The sequence below is a fragment of the Thalassophryne amazonica genome, chromosome 6 (genome assembly GCF_902500255.1).
Source record: "Thalassophryne amazonica chromosome 6, fThaAma1.1, whole genome shotgun sequence".
Lineage (NCBI taxonomy): Eukaryota > Metazoa > Chordata > Actinopteri > Batrachoidiformes > Batrachoididae > Thalassophryne > Thalassophryne amazonica.
The window spans coordinates 49,742,354-49,760,419 of record NC_047108.1 but is presented as its reverse complement, the minus strand read 5'-3'; the positions used below and the strand labels follow the sequence as shown (position 1 = coordinate 49,760,419).

At 42.1% G+C, this 18,066-nt stretch overlaps 1 protein-coding gene across 6 annotated transcripts in view; it reads right to left on the bottom strand.

The window, feature by feature from the left end:
- The window catches only part of usp19 (ubiquitin specific peptidase 19), a 152,297-nt gene that overhangs the window by 90,795 nt on the left and 43,436 nt on the right, over positions 1–18,066 (bottom strand). For all 6 annotated transcript variants that reach the window (XM_034172162.1, XM_034172163.1, XM_034172161.1 and 3 more), the window contains 2 exons: positions 17,350–17,486; positions 11,616–12,170 (listed from right to left, as the gene is read on the bottom strand). In XM_034172162.1, coding sequence (XP_034028053.1) covers positions 11,616–12,170; positions 17,350–17,486 — 692 coding nt within the window. The remainder of the gene's footprint in view (positions 1–11,615; positions 12,171–17,349; positions 17,487–18,066) is intronic.

Sequence of the window (18,066 nt, the reverse complement as noted above, 5' to 3'; positions counted from 1 at the left end):
TAAATAAATAAATGAATAAATAAATAAATAATTGTAACAATGTGCAACAATGCAAAACCAGTTCAGTGCTACTACAATTGATTATGAATTCAACGCAGTTGATATAGTTACAGTCCGTGGGAAGGGGGCAGAGAGGGGAGGAGTAGTTCCTAAATGTTTCAAACCTGCAGTGATTAAACCATTACTTAAGAAACCTAATCTTGACCCTAGTGCACTGAAAAACTATCGACCGATATCAAATCTTATCATTTTGCTCTAAAATTCTGCAAAAGTGGTTTCACGGCAACTCGTGGACTATCTTACTGAGAATAATCTGAGTCATTGCAGTCTGCTTTTAGAAAATGTCATTCTACAGAGACGGCTCTCATTAAAGTGGTGAATGGTTTTCTGCTTGCAATGGATTCGGACACCTCTATGTTCTTGTGCTGTTAGATCTCAGTGCTGCATTTGATACCATGGATCATCATATTCTACTTGATAGGCTGGAAAATCATTTTGGGATTACTGGGAGTGCCCTTGCATGGTTGATGTCATACTTGACCAGTTGTTCTCACTGTGTTCTGTAGAGTAACAGTACCTCTAACCTTCGTGACATGAAATTTGGGGATCCACAGAGGTCTGTCTTAGGCCCTGCTTTTCTCCCTTTATATAGCACCCCTTGTGCACATACTGCGGTGCGATGGGATTACCTTTCACTGCTATGCTGATGATACTCAGTTATACATGCTGATAACTGCTGGTCATCTCATACACATAAAATCCTTAGAAGATTGCCTTGCATCAGTGAGAACCTGGATGTCTAGAAACGTCATACTTTTAAACTCTGATAAGACTGAAATGATGGTTCTTGGTCCAGTGAGACATCGGCATCAATTTGACCAGTTAACACTTAGCCTAGGCTCGTGTGTCATACATCACATCGACAAAGTGAGGAATCTTGGGGTAATTTTTGATCCTATGTTGTCCTTTGACCTCCACATTAGAAATATTACGAGAGTTGCTTTCTTTCACTTGCGAAATATAGCGAAGATTCGTCCCATCCTGTCTATGGCTGATGCTGAGACCCTGATCCATGTGTTTATCTCTTTGAAATTGGACGGCTGAAATGTTTACGCCACACACAAGGAAGCCTACAAAGCCTCCTCCCTCCCCCACCTTGGGACCTCCGACCACTCCACTGTTAAGCTAATGCCTGCATACAGACCGCTGGTTATGCCGCGTTCACACTGGACGCCACGTGAGCGACAGCGGGGAGAGGTTGCCATATAATCCCTATGGAAGGACGCTTTGTGGTGCCACAAAAGTCCAAGCCACACAGTGCGACATAATGGACGCAAATAAAGCGACGTGAATAAAGTGATTTTGAGCGACTGGAGCATTCGTGGCGCGATATCGCGTTGCATCGCGTCGCCCACTTCCCCAAGTTGAAAAATCTGAACTTTTTCGTCTTGTCGTGCCACGATGACCAATCAGGGACTGGATATGTAGTGACGTGGAGATGTCTGGAGTTTATACTTGATGTGGACATGCCCTGTCGCTGGCAATCAGCCTGTGAGCAGGACTTATGTCCCTTTAGTCCTTTAGTTAACACAATTATGACAGAATATGAGGGGACAGCAATGAACTGCAGCAGCAGCCAGTTTTTTTTTTGTTGTTGTTGTTGTTGTTCACATGTGCGCGCACGAATGAATCGTCCGTGAAGATAATTTTATTAACTACACAGATGTATAATAAAACAAATGGTGACTGGTTTATAACACAATTATGACAGAGTTGGAGAGGAGAGCAAGGAACTGCAGCAGCAGCCAGTTTTTTTCTTTGTTCACGTGCCCGCGTGAACGGGACAGGATGTCCTCAAACCGGGTCCTGGAGAGGCAGAAGTACTGCTGAAAGCGGCCGTCATCCAGACGCAGCTCCTGCAGCAAATGATGAATTTGTGGTGTCGCGTGGCGTTCAGTGTGAACGCGGGTGTAGCCAGAGGGGGCATCAGAAGCACTCCAAGACTGCTTTTCCACTACTGACTGGAGCATGTTCAGACAGGCAGCCACCTACAATAACACCACAGACCTCCAGGAGTACACGGAGACCGTGACTGCCTACATGAGGAAGTGCATGGATGACGTCACGGTCGCCAGAACCATCTCCATTTGGGACAATCAGAATCCTTGGCTGACAGGGGAAGTCCACAGGCTCCTGAAGGCTCAAAACACTGCCTTCAGAGCTGGGGATGAGGTGGGCCTAAGATCAGCCAGGGTCAACCTGTCACAGGGGATCATAGAGGCGAAGAGAGAGTACTCCAGGAGGATCGCTGACTGCTTCAAGTACAGCAGAGACTCCAGGAATCTATGGCAGGGTATTCAGAACATCATGGACAATAAGACCACCCTGCAGACCTGTGACAACACCCCCTCTCTGCTGAATCAGCTGAATGACGTCTTTGCTCGCTTTGAGGCAGACAACACTCCAGCACAGAAGATCCCTCCACCTTCTGACGACCAGGTGCTGTCACTATCTTCGGATAGCGTGAGGTGAACGCTCAGAAGGATCAACGCAAGGAAAGCCCCCAGTCCCAACGATATTCCTGGTCAGGTCCTAAGAGACTGTTCTGACAAGCTCACGGATGTCTTCACGGACATCTTCAACATCTTGCTGAGACAAGCTGTTGTCCCGACATGCCTCAAAGCCACCACCATCATCCCGGTCCAGAAAAAGTCGTCTCCCTCCTGCTACAATGACTACTGCCCGGTCGCGCTCACTCCCATCATTATGAAGTGCTTCGAGCGGCTAGTCATGGACCACATCAAATCCCCCACCCCGAACTGGACCCCGACCAGTTTGCATATTGGTCCAACAGCTCGACCAACAATGCTATCTCCACTGCCCTCCACTCAACCCTCACTCACCTGGAGACCAAGGACCCACACGTCAGAATGCTGTTCATCGACTTCAGCTCAGCATTCAATCCAATCATCCCTCAGCAGCTCATCCTCAAACTAGTCCAGCTGGGACTCAACACCTCCCTGTGCAACTGGCTGCTGGACTTTCTGACGGGGAGATCACAGGCAGTTTGGGTCGGCAGCAACACCTCCAGCACCATCACACTGAACACAGGGGACCCCCCAAGGATGTGTGCTGAGCCCCCTACTCTTCACTCTGCTGACCCACGACTGCACACCTACATCCAGCTCCAACCACTTCATCAAGTTCACAGACAACAACTGTGGTGGGTCTCAACAACGATGAGACAAGCGACAGGAGTGAGGTGAACCGCCTGGCCAGGTGGTGCATGGGCAACAATCTCCACCTGAACGTGGAGAAGATAAAGGAGATTGTCGTGGACTTCAGGAGAGAAACCCGCTCAGCATGTTCCACTAACCATCAATGGTGCTGAAGTGGAGCAGGTGAGCAGCACAAAGTTCCTGGGTGTAAACATCGCCTAAGACCTGTCCTGGAACATCAACACCACATCTCGGGCCAGAAAAGCTAACAGGGATTATACTTTCTACGAAAACTGAGGAAAGCAAGAGCCCCGACCCACATCATGTACGAATTCTACAGGGGTACCCATTGAGAGCATCCTGACCAGCAGCATTACTGTGTGGTACGGTGGCTGGACTGTATCCTGCCGCAAGACCCTGCAGCGCACTGTGAAAGCAGCTGGGAAGATCGTCGGTGTCTCACTCCCCTCTCTGCTGGACATCTACCACACCCGCCTCACCTGCAAAGCCACCAGGATCGCAGGTGACCAACCCACCCAACTCAGTCTTTTCAGCCTGCTGCCGTCGGGGAGGAGACTGCAGTCTCTGGGCCAAAACCAGCAGGGTCAAAGACAGTTTCTTCTACAAGGTAGTCAGGATGCTCAACTCCCTCCCTGCTCTGCCCCCACTGGCTCCCCCATGACCCCCCACCACTGACTCTGCCCGCCCACGCACTCACCAACACCAACCTCAGGACTGCACACTTCACTTTATCCTCCCCCATTGCACTATTGCGTCCACATCAGGACTGCCTATACTGGTACATTAGTACAGTAGTGTTCAGAATAATAGTAGTGCTACAACCCCTGGCAAAAATTATGGAATCACCGGCCTCGGAGGATGTTCATTCAGTTGTTTAATTTTGTAGAAAAAAAGCAGATCACAGACATGACATAAAACTAAAGTCATTTCAAATGGCAACTTTCTGGCTTTAACACTATAAGAAATCAGGAAAAAAAATTGTGGCAGTCAGTAACGGTTACTTTTTCAGACCAAGCAGAGGGAAAAAAATATGGAATTACTCAATTCTGAGGAATAAATTATGGAATCACCCTGTAAATTTCCATCCCCAAAACTAACACCACAAATATGGAATCATGAAAAACAAAATAACACTCCAACACATCACTAGTATTTTGTTGCACCACCTCTGGCTTTTATCACAGCTTGCAGTCTCTGAGGCATGGATAATGAGTGACAAACAGTACTCTTCATCAATCTGGCTACAACTTTCTCTGATTGCTGTTGCCAGATCAGTTTTGCAGGTTGGAGCCTTGTCATGGACCATTTTCTTCAACTTCCACCAAAGATTTTCAATTGGATTAAGATCCGGACTATTTGCAGGCCATGACATTGACCCTATGTGTCTTTTTGCAAGGAATGTTTTCACAGTTTTTGCTCTATGGCAAGATTCATTATCATCTTGAAAAATGATTTCATCATCCCCAAACATCCTTTCAATTGATGGGATAAGAAAAGTGTCCAAAATATCAACGTAAACTTGTGCATTTATGTATATGATGAAATGACAGGCATCTCCCCAGTGTCTTTACCTGACATGCAGCCCCATATCATCAATGACTGTGGAAATTTACATGTTCTCTTCAGGCAGTCATCTTTATAAATCTCGTTGGAACGGCACCAAACAAAAGCTCCAGCATCATCACCTTGCCCAATGCAGATTTGAGATTCATCACTGAATATGACTTTCATCCAGTCATCCACAGTCCACGACTGCTTTTCCTTAGCCCATTGTAACCTTGTTAATTCTGTTTAGGTGTAAATGATGGCTTTCGTTTAGCTTTTCTGTATGTAAATCCCATTTCCTTTAGGCGGTTTCTTACAGTTCGGTCACAGATGTTGACTCCAGTTTCCTCCCATTTGTTCCTCATTTGTTTTGTTGTGCATTTTCGATTTTTGAGACATATTGCTTTAAGTTTTCTGTCTTGACGCTTTGATGTCTTCCTTGGTCTACCAGTATGTTTGCCTTTAACAACCTTCCCATGCTGTTTGTATTTGGTCCAGAGTTTAGACACAGCTGACTGTGAACAACCAACATCTTTTGCAACATTGCGTGGTGATTTACCCTCTTAAGAGTTTGATAATCCTCTCCTTTGTTTCAATTGACATCTCTTGTGTTGGAGCCATGATTCATGTCAGTCCACTTGGTGCAACAGCTCTCCAAGGTGTGATCACTCCTTTTTTAGATGCAGACTAACGAGCAGATCTGATTTGATGCAGGCGTTACTTTTGGGGATGAAAATTTACAGGGTGATTCCATAACTTATTCCTCAGAATTGAGTGATTCCATATTTTTTTCCCTCTGCTTGGTCTAAAAAAGTAACTGTTACTGACTGCCACAATTATTTTTCCTGATTTCTTATAGTGTTTCTTAAAGCCAGAAAGTTGCCATTTGAAATGACGTTAGTTTTGTGTCATGTCTGTGATCTGCTTTTTTTCTACAAAATTAAACAACTGAATGAACATCCTCCAAGGCCGGTGATTCCATAATTATTGCCAGGGGTTGTATGTGACTAAAAAGATTAATCCAGGTTTTGAATATATTTCTTACTGTTACATGGGAAACAAGGTACCAGTAGATTCAGTAGATTCTCACAAATCCAACAAGACCAAGCATTCATGATATGCACACTCTTATGGCTATGAAATTGGGCTATTAATAAAAAAATAAAAATAAAAAAGTAGAAAAGGGGGTGTTCACAATAATAGTAGCATCTGCTGCTGAGGCTACAAACTCAAAACTATTATGTCCAAACTGCTTTTTTAGCAATCTTGTGAATCACTAAACTAGTATTTAGTTGTATAACCACAGTTTTTCATGATTTCTTCACATCTGCGAGGGATTAATTTTGTTGGTTTAGAAGCAAGATTTTGCTGTTTAACTAGTGTGCTTGGGGTCATCGTCTTGTTGAAACACCCATTTCAAGGGCATGTCCTCTTCAGCATAAGGCAACATGACCTCTTCAAGTATTTTGACATATCCAAACTGATCCACAATACCTGGTATGCAATATTTAGGCCCAACACCATAGTAGGAGAAACATGCCCACATCATGATGTTTGTACCACCATGCTTCACTGTCTTCACTGTGAACTGTAGCTTGAATTCAGAGTTTGGGGGTTGTCTCACAAACTGGGTGCAGCCCTTGGACCCAAAAAGAACAATTTTACTCATCAGTCCACAAAATATTCCTCCATTTCTCTTTAGGCCAGTTGATGTGTTCTTTGGCAAATTGTAACCTCTTCTGCACATGTCTTTTATTTAACACAGGGACTTTGCGGGGGATTCTTGCAAATAAATTAGCTTCACACAGGCGTCTTCTGTCACAGCACTTACAGGTAACTCCAGACTGTCTTTGATCATCCTGGAGCTGATCAATGGGTGAGCCTTTGCCATTCTGGTTATTCTTCTATCCATTTTGATGGTTGTTTTCCGTTTTCTTCCACACGTCTCTTTTTGTTTTTGTCCATTTTAAAGCATTGGAGATCATTGTAGATGAACAGCCTATAATTTGTTTGGACCTGCGTATAAGTTTTCCCCTCTCCAATCAACTTTTTAATCAAACTATGCTGTTCTTCTGAACAATGTCTTGAATGTCCCATTTTCCTCAGGCTTTCAAAGAGAAAAGCATATTCAACAGGTGCTGGCTTCATCCTTACATAGGGGACACCTGATTCACACCTGTTTGTTCCACAAAACTGACGAACTCACTGACTGAATGCCACACTCCTTTTATTGTGAACACCCCCTTTTCTACTTTTTTTTTTTTTTTTTTTTTTTACTAACAGCCCAATTTCATAGCCTTAAGAGTGTGCATATCATGAATGCTTGGTCTTGTTGGATTTGTGAGAATCTACTGAATCTACTGGTACCTTGTTTCCCATGTAACAATAAGAAATATACTCAAAACCTGGATTCATCTTTTTAGTCACATAGTACTACTATTATTCTGAACACTACTGTATATACCCATTGCACTATTGTATTTAATGTTATAATGTTATACTGGTTACATTAGCATACCGCCATTGCACTATTGTATTTAATGTTATACTGTTTACATTAGTACACTGCCTTAGATCACCTTAGTATTTACTGTTTTTCTTGTTGTTTAATGCTGAAAAATTAGACTGTATTTCTTGTCTTTCTGATGCTTGATTCTGTTTTTTTTTTCCTCTCTGTTTAAGGTGCAGCTCCATCTAGAGATGGGTGTGGTAACTGTGCTGGAGACCCTCCTGTCCTGTGCACCAACAGCTTTTCCTGTGTATTCATTTTGTGACTTGTTTCTTTAATTTATGTCTGTAGCATGGCCCAAGCAGAAGGTCACCCCTTTGGGTGTGGTCTACTTGAGGTTTCTTCCTCAGAGGGAGTTTTTCCTTACCACTGTTGCTCTGGTGGTTAGTAAGGTGAGACCTTACTTGTGTGAAGCACCTTGAGGCAACTCTGTTGTGGTTTGGCGCTATATAAATGAAAATAATTTTAATGAGTATGAAGCCCTCTGAAACAAATAAAAGTCACTTCAATCTGTGAAGTAAAAACACACTGTTGATTATGGGGGGTCTGGGGGTGCTCCCCAGAAATGTTTTAAAAGAGCAAGTCAAATTTTGTATATTCTAGTGAATTTTAATGGGAAGCAGGGGTGATGGCCAAGTAGTTAATGCGCTTTGTTTCAGTTCAGAAGGCTCCGGGTTCAAATCCCACCCCTGCCACATTTCTCCATGTAATGTGGAGTTGCGTCAGGAAGGGCATCCGGCGTAAAACCTGTGCCAATTCAACATGCAGATCCAACTTGGATTTGCTGTGGCGACCCCGAGTGTAAACAAGGGAGCAGCCGAAGGGACTTACTTACAGTGAATTTTAATGGGTATGAAGTCCTCCGAAACAAAGAAAACTCACTTCAAACTGTCAAGTAAAAATTCTTTGTCTTCTGTAGTATTTTGATCGGTTCTAATCCGGTGAATACACCAAATGGGTGCTGTGTTGCTGTCTGTACAGTCAATAAAATACAAAATTAGGGCCTAAAACAACTGACACCATTGTTCTGCTGTGCACAAAGTAACACTGTCACCAGTTTCGAAAACGCATGTGCACTGAGAAACTCAAAACTGGCGTATTCACATTTAATCAGTAAAATGCTCTCACTCGTAAAACAAACTCGGGCTGCAACCAACGATTATTTTAGTAGATTAATCATTTTTTTGTTTGTTTTTTTTTTTTTACTTACATGTGAGTTTTGCCATTATTTCTTTAAGTGACTTATTATTAAAAGGCCTTTATCACGCAACATCAACGTTTGAGCTTATAATATTCTCATCAAAAACATACCTGGAGTAGTGTTTTGTTTTCTTTTGCACATACATACATCACCGACACAACACAAAGCGATTTCCATCAGGTTTCACCTGATTAGGGCATTTTTAGATGCCTACAGCAACTATCTCAACCGCTGACAACATATTACAGCACGAGTCCTGACTAAAGTGTAATATGTGATCTTTAATAAGTTATTTTCATGAAAAAAGACAAATATGTGCAGTTTACTGCATTTTATTTTTTTCTTGTGTAAAAACAGCTTAGATGTGGTTTGATTGAAACAAATTGTCATTAAACTTAAATAAAACAGGGATGAAGTGGAGTCACTAGGTGTTTACAGGAAACTTATTTCTTTCTATATTTATTTATGTTCATTGTTAGTTGGTTTTACCTTTTCTTTTGTGTTTTGTTTTAGCAGGCTCTTTTTGTCTGTTTCTTTAAAATTATATTGTAGCAATATTAGTTATTACTTTTGTTGTTGCTGCTATTATTATTAATAGGGATGTGAATCGTACAACAACTCAAGATTCATTTCGATTCCGATTCTTGGGGTGGCGATTCGATTCAGAATCGATTTTCGATTCAAAGAGCTCTGAGAAATAGTTATATTACTTAAAAAATGTTTATGTTTAAGAAAATGCAGCTTTACAAGGTTAATCAAGTGATTCTAGATGTAAATTTATCTGCTTTGCTCGTTCGGAGTTGGCTGGCAATTTAGCAAAGCGCTGGTCAGTAGTCGGCAGAGACCGCTGCTCCGCTCCGTTTAGCTCCGGGTTATGGCGTAGCATGTGGGCTTGCGGATTTGAAGTGTTTCCAAAGTACTTGACTTTCATTTTGCAGATTTTGCACACTGCATAAGTCATGTCAAGCTCCTTCTTACGCAGCAAATAATAAAATCCAAAATGCGCCCAAACATTTGCCTTCAGCAAAGACCGTGTTGGCTGAATTAGCTCTTCATCCACCATGCTAAGCTTTAGCCACTGAACTCTGCAGCTCACGAGTGTTTGAAGCACGCCGGACCACCCCCCGTGGGGACGCGAGGGGGTGGGGGCCGTTACCTGACAAACAGTACATTGATTAGCGCAGAATGGGATGTTGCTTTGACAGCGATCATCTTTTTGTCTTTTTTTATATCATATTCTGGCCCCAAAACACGCATGATACCACGTGCGCACGTTTCTGTGTGGTTAAATTTTCCAAATGACGGAAATCCGTCATGGATTACATTACAGCATTACAGCCCACAGCTTCAGAAAAAAATTCTCACAAAATATTAGAATATTTCTTTTGAGGTATGAGTAATTCATTATACGAGGGCTGTCAATAAAGTAATGGTCCTTTTTATTTTTTTCAAAAACTATATGGATTTCATTCATATGTTTTTACGTCAGACATGCTTGAACCCTCGTGCGCATGCGTGAGTTTTTCCACGCCTGTCGGTGACGTCATTCGCCTGTGAGCACTCCTTGTGGGAGGAGTCATCCAGCCCCTCGTCGGAATTCCTTTGTCTGAGAAGTTGCTGAGAGACTGGCGCGTTGTTTGATCAAAATTTTTTCTAAACCTGTGAGACACATCGAAGTGGACACGGTTCGAAAAATTAAGCTGGTTTTCAGTGAAAATTTTAACGGCTGATGAGAGATTTTGAGGTGAGACTGTTGCTTTAAGGACTTCCCACGGTGCGAGACGTCGCTCAGCGCTCTCAGGCGGCGGCGTCAGCCTGTTCAAGCTTAAAACCTCCACATTTCAGGCTCTATTGATCCAGGACGTCATGAGAGAACAGAGAAGTTTCAGAAGAAGACGGTTTCAGCATTTTATCCTGATATTCCACTGTTAAAGGAGATTTTTTTAATGAAAGACGTGCGGACAGATCCGCGCGTCGGGACGCAGCCGACGCAGTGCGGCGGCACAGGAAAAACACCTCTGTGTTGATAACCATTTGTAAAATCCTGGCGGCTTTTGATGACTTTCAGTGGATTGAGTATATGAGAAATTGTTTAACAGGCAGGACATGTTCCAACTTGTCCTTAAGGCTTTCAACAGAGGTGTTTTTCCTGTGGCGGAGCGTCGCGGCGGCTGCGTCCCGACGCGCGGACCTGTCCGCACGTCTTTCATTAAAAAAAATCTCCTTTAACAGTGGAATATCCGGATAAAATGCTGAAACCGACTTCTTCTGAAACTTCTGTGTTCTCTCACGACGTCCTGGATCAATAGAGCCTGAAATGTGGAGGTTTTCAGCTTGAACAGGCTGATGACGCCACCTGAGAGCGCTGCGCGACGTCTTGCACCGTGAAAAGTCCTTAAAGCGACAGTCTCACCTCAAAATCTCTCATCAGACGTTAAAATTTTCACTGAAAACCAGCTTAATTTTTCGAACCGTGTCCACTTCGATGTGTCTCACAGGTTTAGAAAAAATTTTGATCAAACAACGCGCCAGTCTCTCAGCAACTTCTCAGACAAAGGAATTCCGACGAGGGGCTGGACGACTCCTCCCACAAGGAGTGCTCACAGGCGAATGACGTCACCGACAGGCGTGGAAAAACTTACGCATGCGCACGAGGGTTCAAGCATGTCTGACGTAAAAACATATGAATGAAATCCATATAGATTTTGAAAAAAATAAAAAGGACCGTTACTTTATTGACAGACCTCGTATATGCTTATAAAAACCATGAATCTCTAAGACTGGTTCAGTATGCAAAACCACAATCACCATGGGGAAGACTATTGACTTGACAGTTGCCCAAACAACACTCACTCAAACAGAAGCCACAGAAGTCATTACTTAAAGGGCTGGCTGCTGAATGAACGCATATTCATGGAAAGTTGACAGGAAGGTGAAAGTATGGTTGGAAAAGATGCATCACGGACGACTGCAGCTTTGAGAAGATTCTCAAGAAAAGCTCATGTAAGAAGTTGGGGGCTCCTTCACAAGTTCAATTCATTATGTTCAGCCAGGAAATATTGATATTAACATTCTAAACTGGAGCGTTGAAATACAAAAAAGTCGTATTTTCAAGTCTTACCTGAGTTTTGCTTGTGTGGCTGCCAGTATCAGCTTCATGTTTACATTCCTGGTTACTCCCAAGCAACTTCCTATCTGCTTCCCCGTGTTGTGTCTGCAGGTTTGATCCAGCAGGCTGGTGTGTACATGGAGCTTTGTCATTAGCTAGAGAATTCAGAGAATGTATGGCTTTCTCAGTTTGTCGCAGAGCTTCCTTGGATGTCTTGGATGGTGGTATGATGGTATCCTTGGTAATTGGCTCCCGAAGCTGTTGGTCACCTCTCACAATTGCATTAACCTTGCTGGTGGTAAACGAGCTATCCCCAGCTCCACCTTTCTGCCCTGCAGAGTCTGTAGCAAGTTTATCACATCCTGGTTTGTTTGTCAGGGAGCGTTTGGCAGCACGCTCAGCTTTGCCACAAACACGTCTCGACTCATTGTGTGCAGGTGAGGAAGGAGGTTGGAGCTGGAGCAGAGAAGAAAGGTCCCCTGTCGACGCCAATGTTGCAGCCTTGAGTTCCGGCTCACTGTCTTTCTTGGTCTCGATGAGTACTGGTTCTTTTGACTTTTTGTTTGACTACAAAGTGCAGATAGAAACAAAACCTGAGTTAACATTTCAAAGGCAAACTGATGTGGTTATCTTAATTTATTCCCCCCCACCACAAAAAAAGTAAAAAGTGGAAGATTCACTTGGTCTCTCAGACAAATGTCATATTGTTCCACATGAAACCTGAAAATGCATTTTCAAATTTGTTTTTCTGTATTTTCTGGATAATAAGTCACTTAAAAGAAAAAAAAATTATGTTTGGATGGACCTGCGACTTATATTTTGAAGCAACTTATACGAGTACATGAAAACACTGCATTATCATCAATGACCACATGATGGCACTGCCAAAATGCATGACAAACAGTCCTGTATACTGATCTGAAAGAGGTATTGTGATTCAGACAGGAGAGCAGAAGGTGGAAGTAATGTACTATTAAGGTGGGTGCCAACCATTGTAAAACAAAAAGAACAAGAAAACCTAAAAGAGAATGACATGCTGGGTCTTAGTTAAATCATCCTCTCAAACTGAAAGACCACACTCTTGAATAAAGAGGGAATATAACCTTTATATTAGGGCTGAGCGGTGTATGCGGTAGACAGTATAAATCAGGGTTCTAGCTAGCGCAAAACTTGTGTTACGGCCCGTTACGATATAATTTTGGACCGTGTAATCAACCGTTTCTGCAGCGCGACTCCAGTTTGAAGCGTGAATCAATGAAGCAATGCTTCGATTCAATGGCTCGTGGCTCATTGATTCCGCTGCTCTTCAGAAGCAGTAAGTCCGCTTCTTAACCCTCTCAAGCCATTAATATATCATGAGTCATTTTTGTGTGTATTAAAGTCGCTAACTGCGACTCATGTCTTGTTGCAGTCAACAAACGAGAATCGTCCTCCTTTCCTTTGCTGCGCGGCTGGCTCTTTGCTGAGACAAGTCCGCTCAGAATTAATAACTTCAAAACGAATTGCCGCTTTAAATAAAATGACACCTCTTAAACGTTGCAATACAGACAAACTACAATCGACTAAAAAGATTTTTCCTCCCAAAATGAGACGTCCTGCATTCTTTATGAACCTGACGTGGAGCGCAGCGAGCTGTAGAGCTCAGCTCATAGGTATGGAAAGACATTCATGCCAATAATAATGTCTGAAAGGAAATGCTTTTGACAAAAACTAAGATTTTATTTCTGTTTATGTCCAGAGATCAAGGATCCAACATGTAGAGTTTATTATGTCCACAGTTTAAGGATCCAGTAACCAATTTCATATTTATTTACTTTAAGACTCAATAAAATGTTGTTCAATTTCAATTTAATCAGCTTGTAAAGCGCCAAATAACAAAAGCCATCTCAAGGTACCTCACACAGAACAGTTCAACATAAAATAAATAAATAAATAATAAAAAGAAATTCAAATACCTAATTAAAAACAGAAGTAAAAGAATAAAACCTAACAAAATAAAAACTACTCATAAGAAAGAGAATATAAATAGATTTTAGTCTCGACTTAAAAATGTCCATGGACTCCGACTGCCTCACTGAGGGCCATGTACTGGCTAACCCAGAATGAGATTGCCCACTCAACAAACTTCTCCAGCCTTCTGGACATGATGAAGGGACTTGGGCTGTCGTACCTGGCTTTTTCCCCTTTGGGTACCCCTTGAATGGCCAATTTTTAGCTTAAATTTCAAAAGCTGCCCCCCCGGTCGCTTTGCTCCCTCGACAATACCACTATGCTAAAATTTATCCTAGCTAGAACCCTGATAAATTATGTAAATTTGCCCTACGGTATAGATTGGACTCCCTCACCAATCGTGGTAATGCTTGTTGATGGAAGCACAGAGACCACGGAGCAGAAGGAGCTGGTAAAAAACAAAAAAACAAAACAGTGTGCACTTCCACCTCTATACCAGTTTTTAAAGGACATGTCGCACATTGTTCAAAGTACCAGTTAGCAACCCAACATCAAAGTAGTCATGACTGGTAAGTCTCCCTGCGCACATGGGACTGATGTTTTTTATTGCTCTCCCTCAGCGAGTTAACAGGTGCATTTCCAGAAAACATCTCACTCGGCAATTCTCAGTGTGTGACATACTTATTAGTAAAACAGAAAAATCTTTATGGCTGACAGAACGAAACAAATGACGTTATGTCCGATAACGAAGCTTCAGAGCTTTTATTTGAAAATAATGGCTCGGATTTACAGAGGAGACGACACACTTCACCCCGAAACTCTTAACTTTTTCAGAGTCTGTTGGATTTTGGAACCTCAAGTGTTGTGACGCTGCTGTTTGTGATGCTGGTTTAATGCTGCTGTGAACATGATTGACGTGGACTGTCTCCACCACAGACTGCCTGGACACGCAGATGTATGTCTCATTTTGGAAAATCTCAGAAGACGCTATTTTCAGGAGATAATGGACTCTAACATGCCACAATCGCGACAGAATTCGAGTTGAAGGCAGAGCTGAGATCATAATGCGTGCGCGCAATCAGAACCTGAGGAAAAGTGGACCTGGAGATTATTCTCTTGCCGGTTATCCATACCTGAGGACTAGTGGAACCTGAAAATGAACTCTGGCTTGAAAATGTCCATGGCTGGCAATCACATAATCACGATCAGAATGCATGTAGGGGGCTTCTTTTTTATTTGGATATCTTTACACAAGACGAGTAATTAAGTCCCTTCGGCTGCTCCCTTGTTTGCACTCGGGGTCGCCACAGCAAATCCAAGGTGGATCTGCATGCCCAGCAGTTAAACAATTTGTCGGATACTCACTCGACTGAAAAGCCACCGAAAGCCGTCTGAATCTTACGAATGGTTTCCAACACGGAGGTGTTTTTTGTTGTGTGCCATGAGCGGCTGCGTTCCGATGCGCGAATCCGTCTGCACGTCTTTCATTACAAAATCTCCTTTAACAGTGGAATGTGCTGATAAAGTGCTGATCCCAACCTCTTCTGAAACTTCTCTGCTAGTCACATGACGTCCTGCATCAACAGAGCCTTAAATTTGGAAGTGATCTGCTCGTTCCAGCCTGCTGATGGCCGCTCGGGGCGCGGTGCGCCCTCCGCCGCCATGGGCCGTTTTTAATCCAGTTTTAATGGTCCTTAATCCGTGTGATACCAATAGAATCTTCACCGAAAGCCATCTAAATCTTCCAAATGATTTCCACCTGGCTGTCTGGCAGAGTTTCTGAAAAAATTTTCATGGAACAAAGCGGCAGTCGCTCCGCCATTCCTAAACAATAAAAATCAGACGAGGGGGGTGGACCAGTGCTCACTCAAAGCCTGCCCACAGGCGAATGATGCAACCGACAGGTGTGAAAAAACTCATGCATGCGCACGAAGGTTCAAGCTTGTCTGATGCAAGCACACGATTCAAATCCATATAGTTTTTGAAAAAATAATAAGGTCAGATAGTTTTCTCACAGACCTCGTAAATACCTAAGCACCTTTTTTAACGAGAAGCTGACATTTTATGTGAATACTGCAGATATTGTGAAGCGAGGGCAACAGAGAGTCTGTCTCCTCCACAAACTGGACTCTTTCTCTGTCAGCCCTGTTATGTGTCGTTTTTATAAGTCTTTTATTCAAAGTCTCCTGTGTTTCTCTTTCATCTGCTGGTTTCCTGGCCTCGCACTGAAAGATAAAAACAGCTTGTACAGTATTATAAAAAACATGTTTAAAGATCACTGGAGTGAAATTTAGGGATCTAACCAGTTTTTGTGACCAGAAAATTCTGAGGAAAGCAAATTGTATTTTGTCTTCTCCTGGTCATGTGCTGGCAGGTGAATTTTCCCTGTTGCCTTCAGGTCGTCGCTTTGTTTCACCTGTCTGTAAGACGAACCGTTTTTTCAAATCTTTTATTCCCTCTGCTATTCATCTTTTAAACTCTTTGTAGGGTTTTTTTATATATCAAATTGTTGTGATGACACTGTATCCCATGTTTTTTTTTTTTTAAATGCCTAATTTATTTTTTATGTATATTTTGTATTGGGTGGTTACTGCGTTTTGTGTGCCAGTATGCAAGCTGCTGAAACTAATTGCCCCTGGTGGGATGAATAAAGTCGTCTAAGTCTAAGTGACTGCATCAAAATTAACACTTTTCACTTAAAAACAAGTCATCATAACACGACATCACACTTGTGTCAACTTTGGAATTAATCTGTGCCTCTGATCTTAACATTAGCAGATACATTCCAATGAAGCACACACTGGGATGCTTCTACTAGCTACGTCACTTGGAGGAAACACACAAGTACTTTGTTTTCGGAAGTCTGCGTAGCCGGTTGTTGCGAATGCCGTATACTTTGAAACCCATCGGAAGTGCACAAAGTAATCCCAGTGGATCATCGGATGATCACTAACAGCCTAAATCTTAATTATGATTTCGGTGCAACATGTCCTTTAAATTCTGTTAATAGGCCTACTATAGCATGAATTATGATTAATAATTTCCGCAATGTTTTTTTTGTGAATTTTATGGTCATATTTGGTGGGCGTATTTGCAGAACGCCGCAGCAAACAGTCTAATTTCATCATTCACCTCCATCTCGAAGCTGTTTTTTAGTTGTTTATTTATTATTTTAATCAATTTAGCTTTGCTAAGGAACTACATAACCCATTCAGAAACACTTCCATTATAGTTTTTACACTTAAGTTTATATCGCAATATATACAGTTACCGTGAAGGAATTCAATTTTTACTGCGATATGAATTTTAGGTCATACCGCCCAGCCCTACTTTATATTATTTAGAACTCCACCTTGTTTGGACTGTGTTGGGAAAAACAGAACAGCAATGATAACAACTAGGTTACGGTCAAGCTAACAATGTTTCAAAACTGTACTGGGATTTTTAAAACATTACATTTCATTTATTGAAGTAAGCATGCACGTTTGCTCTGAACATATGTTTGACTGTTCAGTGGCAACAAAAAGCAATTTATTTTTGGATTCTTTGCATCGTGTACAATAATATTAACTCATGAGGTTCTGCTACTTAGTATGGTGTTTGCATTAAATAAAACAATGTTGATTAAATTAATTTTGCTTCATGCTGCATGAAGCAGCAGCACCACATTTCAAATACAAATGCAAATTGTGTTTTTAATTCATACCACATTTGGACAGCTGTGAGTAATACGCCGGTGTGAGATATAGTCTGAAAAACGTGGTAAATGGATTTGCAACAATAGGTCATGACACACCTTCAGTGAAGGCCAGTTGTGAAATGGAACTTTTTTGTGCATGATGAGTATCAGGAAACTTCCTTTTTCCTTATACTGGACTCTGCTACACGATGCCTCGATTTCCTCCTGCAAATGGCAACTCCACTGGCGTCCATCTGTGGGGGAGCGGCAAAATGAACATACAGTTATTATAAACACAGCTGCGCATACACAATACATTAAACAAATACTAAAAAGGTTAATGCTGTATAGACTCGGTTTGTTTTTAGGATTTAAGTCAAACATCATTTGCTTTGCCACAACTATAATTTTATTCCTTAGCATTTAAATATGGGATTCATAGTATGATACTGCCAATATGATCAAAACTTGGACTGTCTGGAACAATTTTGAATTTCTCCCCTGGAGGGGGAGATATTCAAGTAATAGAAACTATGACCTACATTTGGTAGCAACGTCAGATGATGTGGGGGCTTCCCCTGATCTGCACGAGGGATGCTTAACTGTACACGGCAATGTCATGCTGGTTGCTCGCTCAGACAAAATAAACCAAGATGAATGAATGAATTTATTCGGCAAACAAATCAACAGTAACAAAAACTTATAATAAAACTCAACACGTACCTGTGTGACGGAAAACACGCCAAAAAGCTTATTTCTGTATAAATCTAATAGGCTTCTCATATGATTTGTAAAAGGTAGCTAGAAATAAATACTTCTAAATCCAAAAACTTT